Source organism: Cyprinodon tularosa, unplaced genomic scaffold (assembly GCF_016077235.1).
Source record: "Cyprinodon tularosa strain WSP-4 unplaced genomic scaffold, ASM1607723v1 ctg922, whole genome shotgun sequence".
Classification (NCBI taxonomy): domain Eukaryota; kingdom Metazoa; phylum Chordata; class Actinopteri; order Cyprinodontiformes; family Cyprinodontidae; genus Cyprinodon; species Cyprinodon tularosa.
In genome coordinates this window covers 197,650-210,938 of record NW_024039699.1, presented here as the reverse complement: position 1 = coordinate 210,938, position 13,289 = coordinate 197,650, and the positions used below count along the sequence as shown (strand labels likewise).

General features: G+C 51.3%; 2 protein-coding genes across 2 annotated transcripts; both read right to left on the bottom strand.

The window, feature by feature from the left end:
• Positions 1–13: 13 nt before the first annotated feature.
• ndufa11 (NADH:ubiquinone oxidoreductase subunit A11) lies at positions 14–2,578 on the bottom strand. The gene is made up of 4 exons (XM_038274631.1): positions 2,417–2,578; positions 2,039–2,131; positions 256–378; positions 14–177 (listed from the first exon to the last, which is right to left on the bottom strand). Exons 1-4 carry the CDS (start codon positions 2,493–2,495, stop codon positions 65–67), a joined length of 408 nt encoding a protein of 135 aa, XP_038130559.1. The 5' UTR covers positions 2,496–2,578; the 3' UTR covers positions 14–64.
• Positions 2,579–3,191: 613 nt separating this feature from the next.
• On the bottom strand, positions 3,192–12,310 carry mrpl55 (mitochondrial ribosomal protein L55; the record flags this gene model as incomplete). Its single annotated transcript, XM_038274622.1, has 3 exons — positions 3,192–3,670; positions 11,991–12,198; positions 12,282–12,310. Coding segments are annotated over 3 exons (387 nt in total), but the record flags the coding sequence as incomplete, so codon positions are not given.
• Positions 12,311–13,289: the final 979 nt, after the last annotated feature.

Sequence of the window (13,289 nt, the reverse complement as noted above, 5' to 3'; positions counted from 1 at the left end):
AACCAGTCAGACGTCACTTTAACCAGCAGTTTATTTATTAGATCAAGTCTTTGTACAGCGCCTCCTACAGCTTAGGAGGTCCAGCTATCCTCCATCCTTCCATTTTGCCAACTTTAGTGAAAAAGGCCAGCGTTCCCAGACCCAGGCAGGCTGTGGTACCAGTCATGGCGCTGTGGGCTGCAGAGAAACCAGTACAGTTAGCCTGATGCTCTTCCAGTAGCTATACTGGGACGGCTGCTTCCAGTTCATACTCACTGCGGGCTCCCAGGAAGATTCCCGAGGCGCAGCCTCCCATGAAGTAATTCAGCGGGTCGTCTGGAGCCTCGCGGGCCTGAGCGCTGAGACAGGTCGCCATTCCAAAGATGGCTCCCATGGTGGCTGCAAACAGAAGCGTAACGCAGCTGAGGTCAGTCTGTTCCTAGACTCACCAAACTCAGACTAGGATTAAATATGGCGTCCGCTTCCTGCTGGTTCAGTTACCCGGCGGCCCGATTCGACCCGGGAACCTTCCTCCATCAAAGTCAGGCTCTAATCCTAAACTCTGACTTTATCCTTTGAGTTTAGGGTTTCATTAAAGCTGCTGTGACTTAGTTTACTTTAGAGCCCTGATTCCACAGGTCACCATGACAACAGGAAACAGGAAGTGATGATCTCACCCCACAGGAACTGGAGGTTTAATGCAGAAATGGAAATATTGGAGGAAGCGTTTAAAAGACAAATTGCTGCGAAGGAGAGAGAGAGAGAGCTTCTGAGTGCCTATGGCAGGCCGTTATGACATTTAATAAAAGCTCTCCTCTCTGTTGTTCCGTGTATAGATCCATATTATAAGATTCTTCCTGATTAAAATCTCACTCTACACTGAACTGGGATATTTTCTAAATTACTTTTCAGCAGCAGAAACTGAATTTCAGAAAGTAAAATACTAAATTATTCTGGTAAGAATGAAGTTTATAGATCTAGAAATGTTTCCACTTTTTAAGTAGCTGTTCTGATATTTAACAGCTTGACTGAATATTTATAATATCTGAAAAACATTTCTTCATAGTTAAAATACAAATGCTGACCACTAACAATAGGAATACAGAGATCTATAATTGATTTCTAGACATCCAGAATGTTTATTCTAGATTTGACGAATGTCCTTTTGTTTAAAATGGAAATTTAGACAAGAAAAATGTTTTGTTTTTCCAGATATCAGTAATAAATTATGTTCTATTCAGTTTATTTCTATAGCTCCAATTCACATCATGTCATCTCAGGTCACTTTCCAGTTCACCAGATCATCCAGTCAGATTGATTCAAAGTTTTCTATCTAAGGAAAACCAGCTGATTGCATCGACTCATTGACTCTTCAGCAATCCCTCACACTAAGCATGCTTGTAGCGACAGTGGAGAGGAAAAACTCCCTTTGAACAGGAAGAAACCTCCAGCAGAACCAGGCTCAGCGTGAGCGGCCATCTGCTGAGGCCCACTGGGGTTCAAGGAGACAGAAGCAGACATAGAAAAAGAAGCATAGATACAAAAGGCAACTGTCAACCAGCTCCACAGGCGGCCATAGGCTTTTTTGTGGCCAGGATAATATTAGGGTTTTATTTCTTTAATGGTCGTAGATCAATGCATATTTAGAGGAACTCGCCTCTGAGCAGGTGAAGAAGAATAAAAAGGTTCTAATAGAACCTTTTTATTCTTCTCTATAAATATTTCATTATCTGTGTATTAATGTCTCTCATTCTTTAATTGGATCCTCGTCTGAAGGACAGACTATGTTCTATTAACATCTAAGGTGTCAAACTGTTCGTTTCCCTTTTATTGTTTATATTAAACTACAAGTACTACTGAGTAATCATGAAATAAAACAGCTGATTGGCTGTAACCATGGTAACAGACAGGGCTTTAGTAAAATGGATAAACTTTATGTCATTTTAGAGGCAGACTTTTTAAAGAAGAGTCTCAGATTTGGATCAATCAGACTGAATATTTCAGCTCAGTTTTCCCTACAGGCTGGATTATAAACTGGATTATAAGCAGAGCAGTTTACCCATGGTGACCGTCCCTCCGGCCGCTCTCTGCACCGCCGCTAACGCAGAGTCAGGCTGGAAGGCCACGATGTGATAGGCTGACCCAACCAGACCTGCAAGAAACAACCAATAAGAGGCCCGTCATCAACAGCTGTTCTGGTCCAGGCTCAGGTCCGGTACCTGACCCAGCTTCCAGGTGACCAGAACCAGAACCATGCTGATCAGCAGGAACCAGTAGGAGCCTCCTGGTTCCGGCTTTAGAGTTTAAATGTGAAACTAGTTCAATGATGAATCAGTGATTCTCCTGCAGACTAATGGATCTAATGAGGAACCAGCAGACCCTCTGGGCTAGCTTAGCAGGGCTAGCATCAGCCGGTTCGGTCCGGTCCGGTACCTACCCAGAGCGGTTCCCAGTTTGGTGCTGATCCATGTTTTCTCCACGCAGTCGCTGCCATCAGGAACATCCCAGTAACCCATCGCTCTGTTGCTACAAGGTCAACTCGGGATTTATCGCGAGAAGCCAGCCTGTTCTTCCTCTGACGTCATCAGGCGGGTGTACAGGCTCTGCTGCCCCCTGCCGGTAGGAGGCGGAGGCCTCTGCATGGGCTGCTTCTATTATAGAATAACCAGAAACCATCTAGACCTCAGTTTCTAGCTGACATAGAAAAACAGCATTTAGATCCGATTGGCTGCAGGAGCGGTTGGTTCATTCAGATATGCAACCCCTCCGTTCTATGGTGGATTATTATAGATTATAGAGACTAAGGCTTCCTTCCTGCTGGGATTAAACTAATCTAAGGCTGATCTAGAGCAAACAGGCTGAGATGATCCTCAGCATCAGATTCATTCATCTCATCATTTACCAACTACACCAGTATGATGTCATGATGTGATGATGTCATCCATCCATCACCCTCATCTGAGCTCAGATTCTACAGCAAAGAAAGGAAACCATCAGAATAATCTCTATTCTTTCCAGTTTATATCTTTTATTGTAGCTCTGTGATGTTTAGGAGCCTAAAGGACCAGAATCACATTAGCCCCGCCCCCCGCTGACCGTCTCTACAGCAGTCTGAGCGTCCAGCAGTCTGTCCCTGCAGGGACCTGCCTCCAGGCCACCGTACTCTGAGCTGCCTCAGGTTAGAGTTTGCTTTCATAGAGTCAGAGGAGAGAATCAACCAAAACTTTAATGCAGATTTTATTTTACAGATTTAACTCATCAAATGGTTCATTAAAGGTTTACAGCATTAATTCCCATCATCAGGCGGGTTTATAGGAAGCTGCTGCGGTTCTAAGGATCTGCACTAAAAGCCCGTTCATGGAGGGAATCACTGAGGGCAGCGTAGATCTATGACAACCAGATATACATCAGCTGAAGGCAGCATAGATCTACAGCATCCAGAAAGGCAACCAGGGGGTGGGAGGATGAAGCCGGATGATGGACAGCCTCCAAGCAATGGCTGCTTTCAGTCAGTAGGGGGCAGCGGCGCTGCCTGATGACATCACTTCCTCTTCCACAGGTGGCTGTAGCTGTCCACCTTAAAGTCGTCTTCATAAACATCTTCTGTCTTGGTTCTGGTCCTCTTCACTTCCCGCCTCTTCTGGCGAGTGCGGCGTTCCTCCTCCGACAGAGACGACAGGTCCGCCGGCATCTACGGAAACACAGCAGACAGAACCATCAACACTTTGGTCCAGAACCACCGGCAGAACCAGCGTCAGAACCACCATCAGAACCAGCATCAGAACCAGCGTCAGAACCACCATCAGAACCAGCATCAGAACCAGCGTCAGAACCACCGTCAGAACCACCGTCAGAACCACCGTCAGAACCAGCATCAGAACCAGCATCAGAACCACCGTCAGAACCACCGGCAGAACCAGCATCAGAACCAGCATCAGAACCACCGTCAGAACCACCGTCAGAACCAGCGTCAGAACCAGCGTCAGAACCACCATCAGAACCACCGTCAGAACCAGCATCAGAACCAGCATCAGAACCACCGTCAGAACCACCGGCAGAACCAGCATCAGAACCAGCGTCAGAACCAGCGTCAGAACCACCATCAGAACCACCGTCAGAACCACCGGCAGAACCACCATCAGAACCACCATCAGAACCAGCATCAGAACCAGCGTCAGAACCACCGTCAGAACCAGCATCAGAACCAGCATCAGAACCAGCGTCAGAACCAGCGTCAGAACCACCGTCAGAACCAGCATCAGAACCAGCATCAGAACCAGCATCAGAACCACCGTCAGAACCACCGTCAGAACCAGCATCAGAACCAGCATCAGAACCACCGGCAGAACCAGCATCAGAACCACCATCAGAACCACCATCAGAACCACCATCAGAACCAGCGTCAGAACCACCATCAGAACCACCGTCAGAACCACCGGCAGAACCAGCATCAGAACCAGCGTCAGAACCACCGTCAGAACCAGCATCAGAACCAGCGTCAGAACCACCATCAGAACCAGCATCAGAACCAGCGTCAGAACCACCATCAGAACCACCGGCAGAACCAGCATCAGAACCACCATCAGAACCAGCATCAGAACCAGCGTCAGAACCACCATCAGAACCACCGGCAGAACCAGCATCAGAACCAGCGTCAGAACCACCGTCAGAACCAGCGTCAGAACCACCGTCAGAACCACCGGCAGAACCAGCATCAGAACCACCATCAGAACCAGCATCAGAACCAGCATCAGAACCACCATCAGAACCAGCATCAGAACCACCGTCAGAACCACCGTCAGAACCACCGGCAGAACCACCGTCAGAACCACCGTCAGAACCAGCGTCAGAACCACCGTCAGAACCACCGGCAGAACCACCATCAGAACCACCGTCAGAACCACCGGCAGAACCACCGTCAGAACCACCGTCAGAACCAGCGTCAGAACCAGCATCAGAACCACCGTCAGAACCACCGGCAGAACCACCGTCAGAACCACCGTCAGAACCACCGTCAGAACCACCGGCAGAACCACCGTCAGAACCACCGTCAGAACCACCGTCAGAACCAGCGTCAGAACCACCATCAGAACCACCGGCAGAACCACCATCAGAACCACCGTCAGAACCACCGGCAGAACCACCGTCAGAACCACCGTCAGAACCAGCGTCAGAACCACCGTCAGAACCAGCATCAGAACCACCGTCAGAACCACCGTCAGAACCAGCATCAGAACCACCGTCAGAACCACCGGCAGAACCACCGTCAGAACCAGCGTCAGAACCAGCGTCAGAACCACCGTCAGAACCACCGGCAGAACCACCATCAGAACCACCATCAGAACCAGCATCAGAACCAGCGTCAGAACCACCGTCAGAACCAGCGTCAGAACCAGCGTCAGAACCACCGGCAGAACCAGCATCAGAACCAGCGTCAGAACCACCATCAGAACCACCGTCAGAACCACCGGCAGAACCACCATCAGAACCACCGTCAGAACCACCGGCAGAACCACCGTCAGAACCACCGTCAGAACCACCGGCAGAACCACCGTCAGAACCACCGTCAGAACCAGCGTCAGAACCACCGTCAGAACCACCGGCAGAACCACCATCAGAACCACCATCAGAACCAGCATCAGAACCAGCGTCAGAACCACCGTCAGAACCAGCGTCAGAACCAGCGTCAGAACCACCATCAGAACCAGCATCAGAACCAGCGTCAGAACCACCATCAGAACCACCGTCAGAACCACCGGCAGAACCACCATCAGAACCACCGTCAGAACCAGCATCAGAACCAGCGTCAGAACCACCGTCAGAACCACCGTCAGAACCAGCATCAGAACCAGCGTCAGAACCACCATCAGAACCAGCGTCAGAACCACCGGCAGAACCAGCATCAGAACCAGCATCAGAACCACCACCAGAACCACCAGCAGAACCACCGGCAGAACCAGCATCAGAACCAGCATCTGAACCACCACCAGAACCACCAGCAGAACCACCGGCAGAACCAGCATCAGAACCAGCATCAGAACCAGCATCAGAACCACCACCAGAACCACCGGCAGAACCAGCATCAGAACCAGCATCTGAACCAGCATCTGAACCACCGGCAGAACCAGCATCAGAACCACCACCAGAACCACCAGCAGAACCACCGGCAGAACCAGCATCAGAACCAGCATCAGAACCAGCATCTGAACCACCGGCAGAACCAGCATCAGAACCACCACCAGAACCACCAGCAGAACCACCGGCAGAACCAGCATCAGAACCAGCATCAGAACCACCGTCAGAACCACCGGCAGAACCACCGTCAGAACCACCGTCAGAACCAGCGTCAGAACCAGCATCAGAACCAGCATCAGAACCACCGTCAGAACCACCGGCAGAACCACCGTCAGAACCACCGTCAGAACCACCGTCAGAACCACCGGCAGAACCACCGTCAGAACCACCGTCAGAACCAGCGTCAGAACCACCATCAGAACCACCATCAGAACCACCGGCAGAACCACCATCAGAACCACCGTCAGAACCACCGGCAGAACCACCGTCAGAACCACCGTCAGAACCACCGTCAGAACCAGCGTCAGAACCACCGTCAGAACCAGCATCAGAACCACCGTCAGAACCACCGTCAGAACCAGCATCAGAACCACCGTCAGAACCACCGGCAGAACCACCGTCAGAACCACCGTCAGAACCAGCGTCAGAACCACCGTCAGAACCACCGGCAGAACCACCATCAGAACCACCATCAGAACCAGCATCAGAACCAGCGTCAGAACCACCGTCAGAACCAGCGTCAGAACCAGCGTCAGAACCACCGGCAGAACCACCATCAGAACCACCATCAGAACCAGCATCAGAACCAGCGTCAGAACCACCATCAGAACCACCGTCAGAACCACCGGCAGAACCACCATCAGAACCACCGTCAGAACCAGCATCAGAACCAGCGTCAGAACCACCGTCAGAACCACCGTCAGAACCAGCATCAGAACCAGCGTCAGAACCACCATCAGAACCAGCGTCAGAACCACCGGCAGAACCAGCATCAGAACCAGCATCAGAACCACCACCAGAACCACCAGCAGAACCACCGGCAGAACCAGCATCAGAACCAGCATCTGAACCACCACCAGAACCACCAGCAGAACCACCGGCAGAACCAGCATCAGAACCAGCATCAGAACCAGCATCAGAACCACCACCAGAACCACCGGCAGAACCAGCATCAGAACCAGCATCTGAACCAGCATCTGAACCACCGGCAGAACCAGCATCAGAACCACCACCAGAACCACCAGCAGAACCACCGGCAGAACCAGCATCAGAACCAGCATCAGAACCAGCATCTGAACCACCGGCAGAACCAGCATCAGAACCACCACCAGAACCACCAGCAGAACCACCGGCAGAACCAGCATCAGAACCAGCATCAGAACCAGCATCTGAACCACCGGCAGAACCAGCATCAGAACCAGCATCAGAACCACCGTCAGAACCACCGGCAGAACCACCGGCAGAACCAGCATCAGAACCAGCATCAGAACCACCATCAGAACCACCATCAGAACCACCATCAGAACCACCGTCAGAACCACCGGCAGAACCAGCATCAGAACCAGCGTCAGAACCACCATCAGAACCAGCATCAGAACCACCATCAGAACCAGCATCAGAACCAGCATCAGAACCACCGGCAGAACCAGCATCAGAACCAGCATCAGAACCACCGTCAGAACCACCGGCAGAACCACCGGCAGAACCAGCATCAGAACCACCGTCAGAACCAGCATCAGAACCACCATCAGAACCACCATCAGAACCAGCATCAGAACCAGCATCAGAACCAGCATCAGAACCAGCGTCAGAACCACCATCAGAACCAGCATCAGAACCAGCGTCAGAACCACCATCAGAACCAGCATCAGAACCAGCATCAGAACCACCATCAGAACCAGCGTCAGAACCAGCATCAGAACCACCATCAGAACCACCATCAGAACCACCATCAGAACCACCATCAGAACCAGCATCAGAACCACCATCAGAACCAGCGTCAGAACCAGCGTCAGAACCAGCATCAGAACCACCATCAGAACCACCATCAGAACCACCATCAGAACCAGCGTCAGAACCAGCATCAGAACCAGCGTCAGAACCAGCGTCAGAACCACCATCAGAACCACCGTCAGAACCAGCATCAGAACCAGCGTCAGAACCAGCGTCAGAACCAGCGTCAGAACCAGCGTCAGAACCAGCATCAGAACCACCATCAGAACCAGCGTCAGAACCAGCGTCAGAACCAGCATCAGAACCACCATCAGAACCAGCATCAGAACCACCATCAGAACCACCATCAGAACCAGCATCAGAACCAGCATCAGAACCACCATCAGAACCACCATCAGAACCAGCATCAGAACCACCATCAGAACCACCATCAGAACCACCATCAGAACCACCATCAGAACCAGCATCAGAACCACCATCAGAACCAGCATCAGAACCACCATCAGAACCACCATCAGAACCACCATCAGAACCAGCATCAGAACCACCATCAGAACCACCATCAGAACCAGCATCAGAACCAGCATCAGAACCACCATCAGAACCACCATCAGAACCAGCATCAGAACCAGCATCAGAACCAGCGTCAGAACCAGCATCAGAACCACCATCAGAACCAGCATCAGAACCAGCATCAGAACCAGCATCAGAACCACCATCAGAACCACCATCAGAACCAGCATCAGAACCAGCATCAGAACCAGCGTCAGAACCAGCATCAGAACCACCGTCAGAACCACCATCAGAACCAGCATCAGAACCAGCATCAGAACCAGCGTCAGAACCACCGTCAGAACCACCGTCAGAACCAGCATCAGAACCAGCATCAGAACCAGCATCAGAACCACCGTCAGAACCAGCATCAGAACCACCGTCAGAACCAGCATCAGAACCAGCGTCAGAACCAGCATCAGAACCACCGTCAGAACCAGCATCAGAACCACCATCAGAACCACCGTCAGAACCAGCGTCAGAACCACCGTCAGAACCAGCGTCAGAACCAGCATCAGAACCACCGTCAGAACCACCGTCAGAACCACCGTCAGAACCAGCATCAGAACCACCGTCAGAACCAGCGTCAGAACCAGCATCAGAACCACCGTCAGAACCAGCATCAGAACCACCATCAGAACCACCGTCAGAACCAGCGTCAGAACCACCGTCAGAACCAGCGTCAGAACCAGCATCAGAACCACCGTCAGAACCACCGTCAGAACCAGCGTCAGAACCAGCATCAGAACCAGCATCAGAACCAGCATCAGAACCACCATCAGAACCACCATCAGAACCAGCATCAGAACCAGCATCAGAACCAGCGTCAGAACCAGCATCAGAACCACCGTCAGAACCACCATCAGAACCAGCATCAGAACCAGCATCAGAACCAGCGTCAGAACCACCGTCAGAACCACCGTCAGAACCAGCATCAGAACCAGCATCAGAACCAGCATCAGAACCACCGTCAGAACCAGCATCAGAACCACCGTCAGAACCAGCATCAGAACCACCGTCAGAACCAGCGTCAGAACCAGCATCAGAACCACCGTCAGAACCAGCATCAGAACCACCATCAGAACCACCGTCAGAACCAGCGTCAGAACCACCGTCAGAACCAGCGTCAGAACCAGCATCAGAACCACCGTCAGAACCACCGTCAGAACCACCGTCAGAACCAGCGTCAGAACCAGCGTCAGAACCAGCATCAGAACCAGCATCAGAACCAGCATCAGAACCACCATCAGAACCACCATCAGAACCAGCGTCAGAACCACCATCAGAACCAGCATCAGAACCACCGTCAGAACCACCGTCAGAACCAGCGTCAGAACCAGCATCAGAACCACCGTCAGAACCACCGTCAGAACCAGCATCAGAACCAGCATCAGAACCAGCGTCAGAACCAGCATCAGAACCACCATCAGAACCAGCGTCAGAACCACCATCAGAACCAGCATCAGAACCAGCATCAGAACCACCATCAGAACCAGCGTCAGAACCACCATCAGAACCACCATCAGAACCAGCGTCAGAACCACCATCAGAACCAGCATCAGAACCAGCATCAGAACCACCATCAGAACCAGCGTCAGAACCACCATCAGAACCACCATCAGAACCAGCGTCAGAACCACCATCAGAACCACCATCAGAACCACCATCAGAACCACCATCAGAACCACCATCAGAACCAGCATCAGAACCAGCATCAGAACCACCATCAGAACCACCATCAGAACCACCATCAGAACCACCATCAGAACCAGCGTCAGAACCACCATCAGAACCACCATCAGAACCACCATCAGAACCACCATCAGAACCACCATCAGAACCAGCATCAGAACCACCATCAGAACCAGCGTCAGAACCACCATCAGAACCACCATCAGAACCAGCGTCAGAACCACCATCAGAACCAGCGTCAGAACCAGCGTCAGAACCACCGGCAGAACCAGCATCAGAACCAGCATCAGAACCAGCATCAGAACCAGCGTCAGAACCAGCGTCAGAACCACCATCAGAACCACCATCAGAACCAGCGTCAGAACCACCATCAGAACCAGCGTCAGAACCACCGTCAGAACCACCGGCAGAACCACCATCAGAACCAGCATCAGAACCACCATCAGAACCACCATCAGAACCAGCATCAGAACCACCATCAGAACCAGCGTCAGAACCACCATCAGAACCACCGTCAGAACCACCGGCAGAACCAGCATCAGAACCACCATCAGAACCAGCATCAGAACCAGCATCAGAACCACCGTCAGAACCACCGGCAGAACCAGCATCAGAACCAGCATCAGAACCACCATCAGAACCAGCATCAGAACCAGCATCAGAACCAGCGTCAGAACCACCATCAGAACCACCGGCAGAACCAGCATCAGAACCAGCGTCAGAACCACCATCAGAACCAGCGTCAGAACCACCATCAGAACCAGCGTCAGAACCACCATCAGAACCACCGGCAGAACCAGCATCAGAACCAGCATCAGAACCACCATCAGAACCACCATCAGAACCAGCATCAGAACCAGCATCAGAACCAGCGTCAGAACCACCATCAGAACCACCGGCAGAACCACCATCAGAACCAGCGTCAGAACCACCATCAGAACCACCGGCAGAACCAGCATCAGAACCAGCATCAGAACCACCGTCAGAACCAGCATCAGAACCAGCATCAGAACCAGCATCAGAACCAGCATCAGAACCAGCATCAGAACCACCGTCAGAACCACCGGCAGAACCAGCATCAGAACCACCATCAGAACCACCAGAACCTCAGGGTCATTCTCTGTTCCAACTGGAACATTAACGAGCCAAACATCCATATTTTCTAAATAAAGACAAACTCTACTTTCCTGCAGCCTTTGCTAACAAACAGACGCATCTATTTAAACATCCGTAATTTCTAGATAAAAGATAAAGTGGATAAAACTCAGTTTGGAGTTCTGGAGCATAAATCAATCATCATTATCATTACTTACCTACTGGTGTCAATAAACATTCTGCATAAAATTATATTAACAAGCACTAATATCTGAATAAATTGATTATTTGCTAAGTTTTTATCAAAACTGTTATCTTTGATTTCCCTGCAGACTCCTAGATGACCTGCAGAGACGCATCATTTTCTCTTTACGCCATAAAACACAAAAAGAAAAGAGCAGGAATTTTGTATCCACCATCTTTGATGTTAGAATATCGATGTTTTTAATTAACCACAAAAAATATCATGTTTAGAATATTGAGAGAATTACTGCTGCACCGTCTGCATTAGAGAGGAAAAATGGTAGGGGGGGGGCAATGATTGGCTAAGGGTGGCCATGGCCCCCCCTGGCCCCCCATCTAGCTCCACCCCCGCCCACCACCTCCTCCTTCACCTCCTCCTCCTCCTCCTCCTCCTCACTCACCAGCAGGATCCTTCGGGGCGCGGGGTACCGGATGCTGACCGTGGAGCCGTCGGGCTGAACCAGGAGCACCGGGTACTGCCGCTCATACTTCTGCCGCCCGCAGCGGACCACCGAGGTCCGGTTGGAGCCCAGCTGAGCTCCGGTACCGTGGAGGAAGGAGGAGCGGACCTCTGGGAGGAGCGGAGGCTGGAAGCGGCACCGGAAGAGGCTGCAGAGACAAACCCAGAAGGTGAGAAACCGAAGAAGCAGAACCGAAGCGGGACTCCAGCAGAACTCTACCGGCTCACCGACCTGGAAGGACGGAGGAGGATCTGCAGACCCCGCTGCGCCATGACGGACTGGACCACAGAACCAACAGCTTCCGGTTCATCTGCAGGCAGCTGGGCGGGGCTTCCGCGCCCCCTGGCGGTGAGGAGTCAGAGAGAAAAACTCCTAATTAAAAGATTATCGCTTTATTCACTTTATTCATCTTTACTTTAATCTGGATTACATGTTTATAATGTTGCACCCCCCCATGCTTTCCTTTTTTATTCCCATTTTTCTGCCAAACTTCCATTAATTTTTGTTATATTATGTTTTTAATTTCTAATAATCAGTAGAATATATTTATTTCTATGTTGGTTAAATTTTAGTTGTTGTCTTTACTGTTTTTTTTTTTTATTTTTGTCTGTCCTTTTCTTTTCATTAATGCTGGTATCCATAGCAACCATCCATATGCTGAACAATAAAGCTGTAACCTATACGCAAAGTCTGTTCATTGGTCCCCCATCAGTAAACATCACCGACCATCAGAAATCATTTTACCAACAGAAGCACACCTCTTTGTCCACCCTGGACAGAGAGGAGGAGGAGCCGCTGGTCTCCTCCTCCTCCTCTTTGTCCACCCTGGACAGAGAGGAGGAGGAGCCGCTGGTCTCCTCCTCCTCCTCTTTGTGCACCCTGGACAGAGAGGAGGAGGAGCCGCTGGTCTCCTCCTCCTCCTCTTTGTCCACCCTGGACAGAGAGGAGGACGAGCCGCTGGTCTCCTCCTCCTCCTCCTCTTTGTGCACCCTGGACAGAGAGGAGGAGGAGACCAGCTCCTCCTCCTCTCTGTCCAGGGTGCACAAAGAGGAGGAGGAGGAGGAGACTCTTTGTCCACCCTGGACAGAGAGGAGGAGGAGCCGCTGGTCTCCTCCTCCTCTTTGTGCACCCTGGACAGAGAGGAGGAGGAGACCAGCGGCTCCTCCTCCTCCCATCTAAACGGTCTGCCTCTCCTTCTCCCAGCTGGGTTTTAGTTGCCGACTCTGTAACCAACAGTTA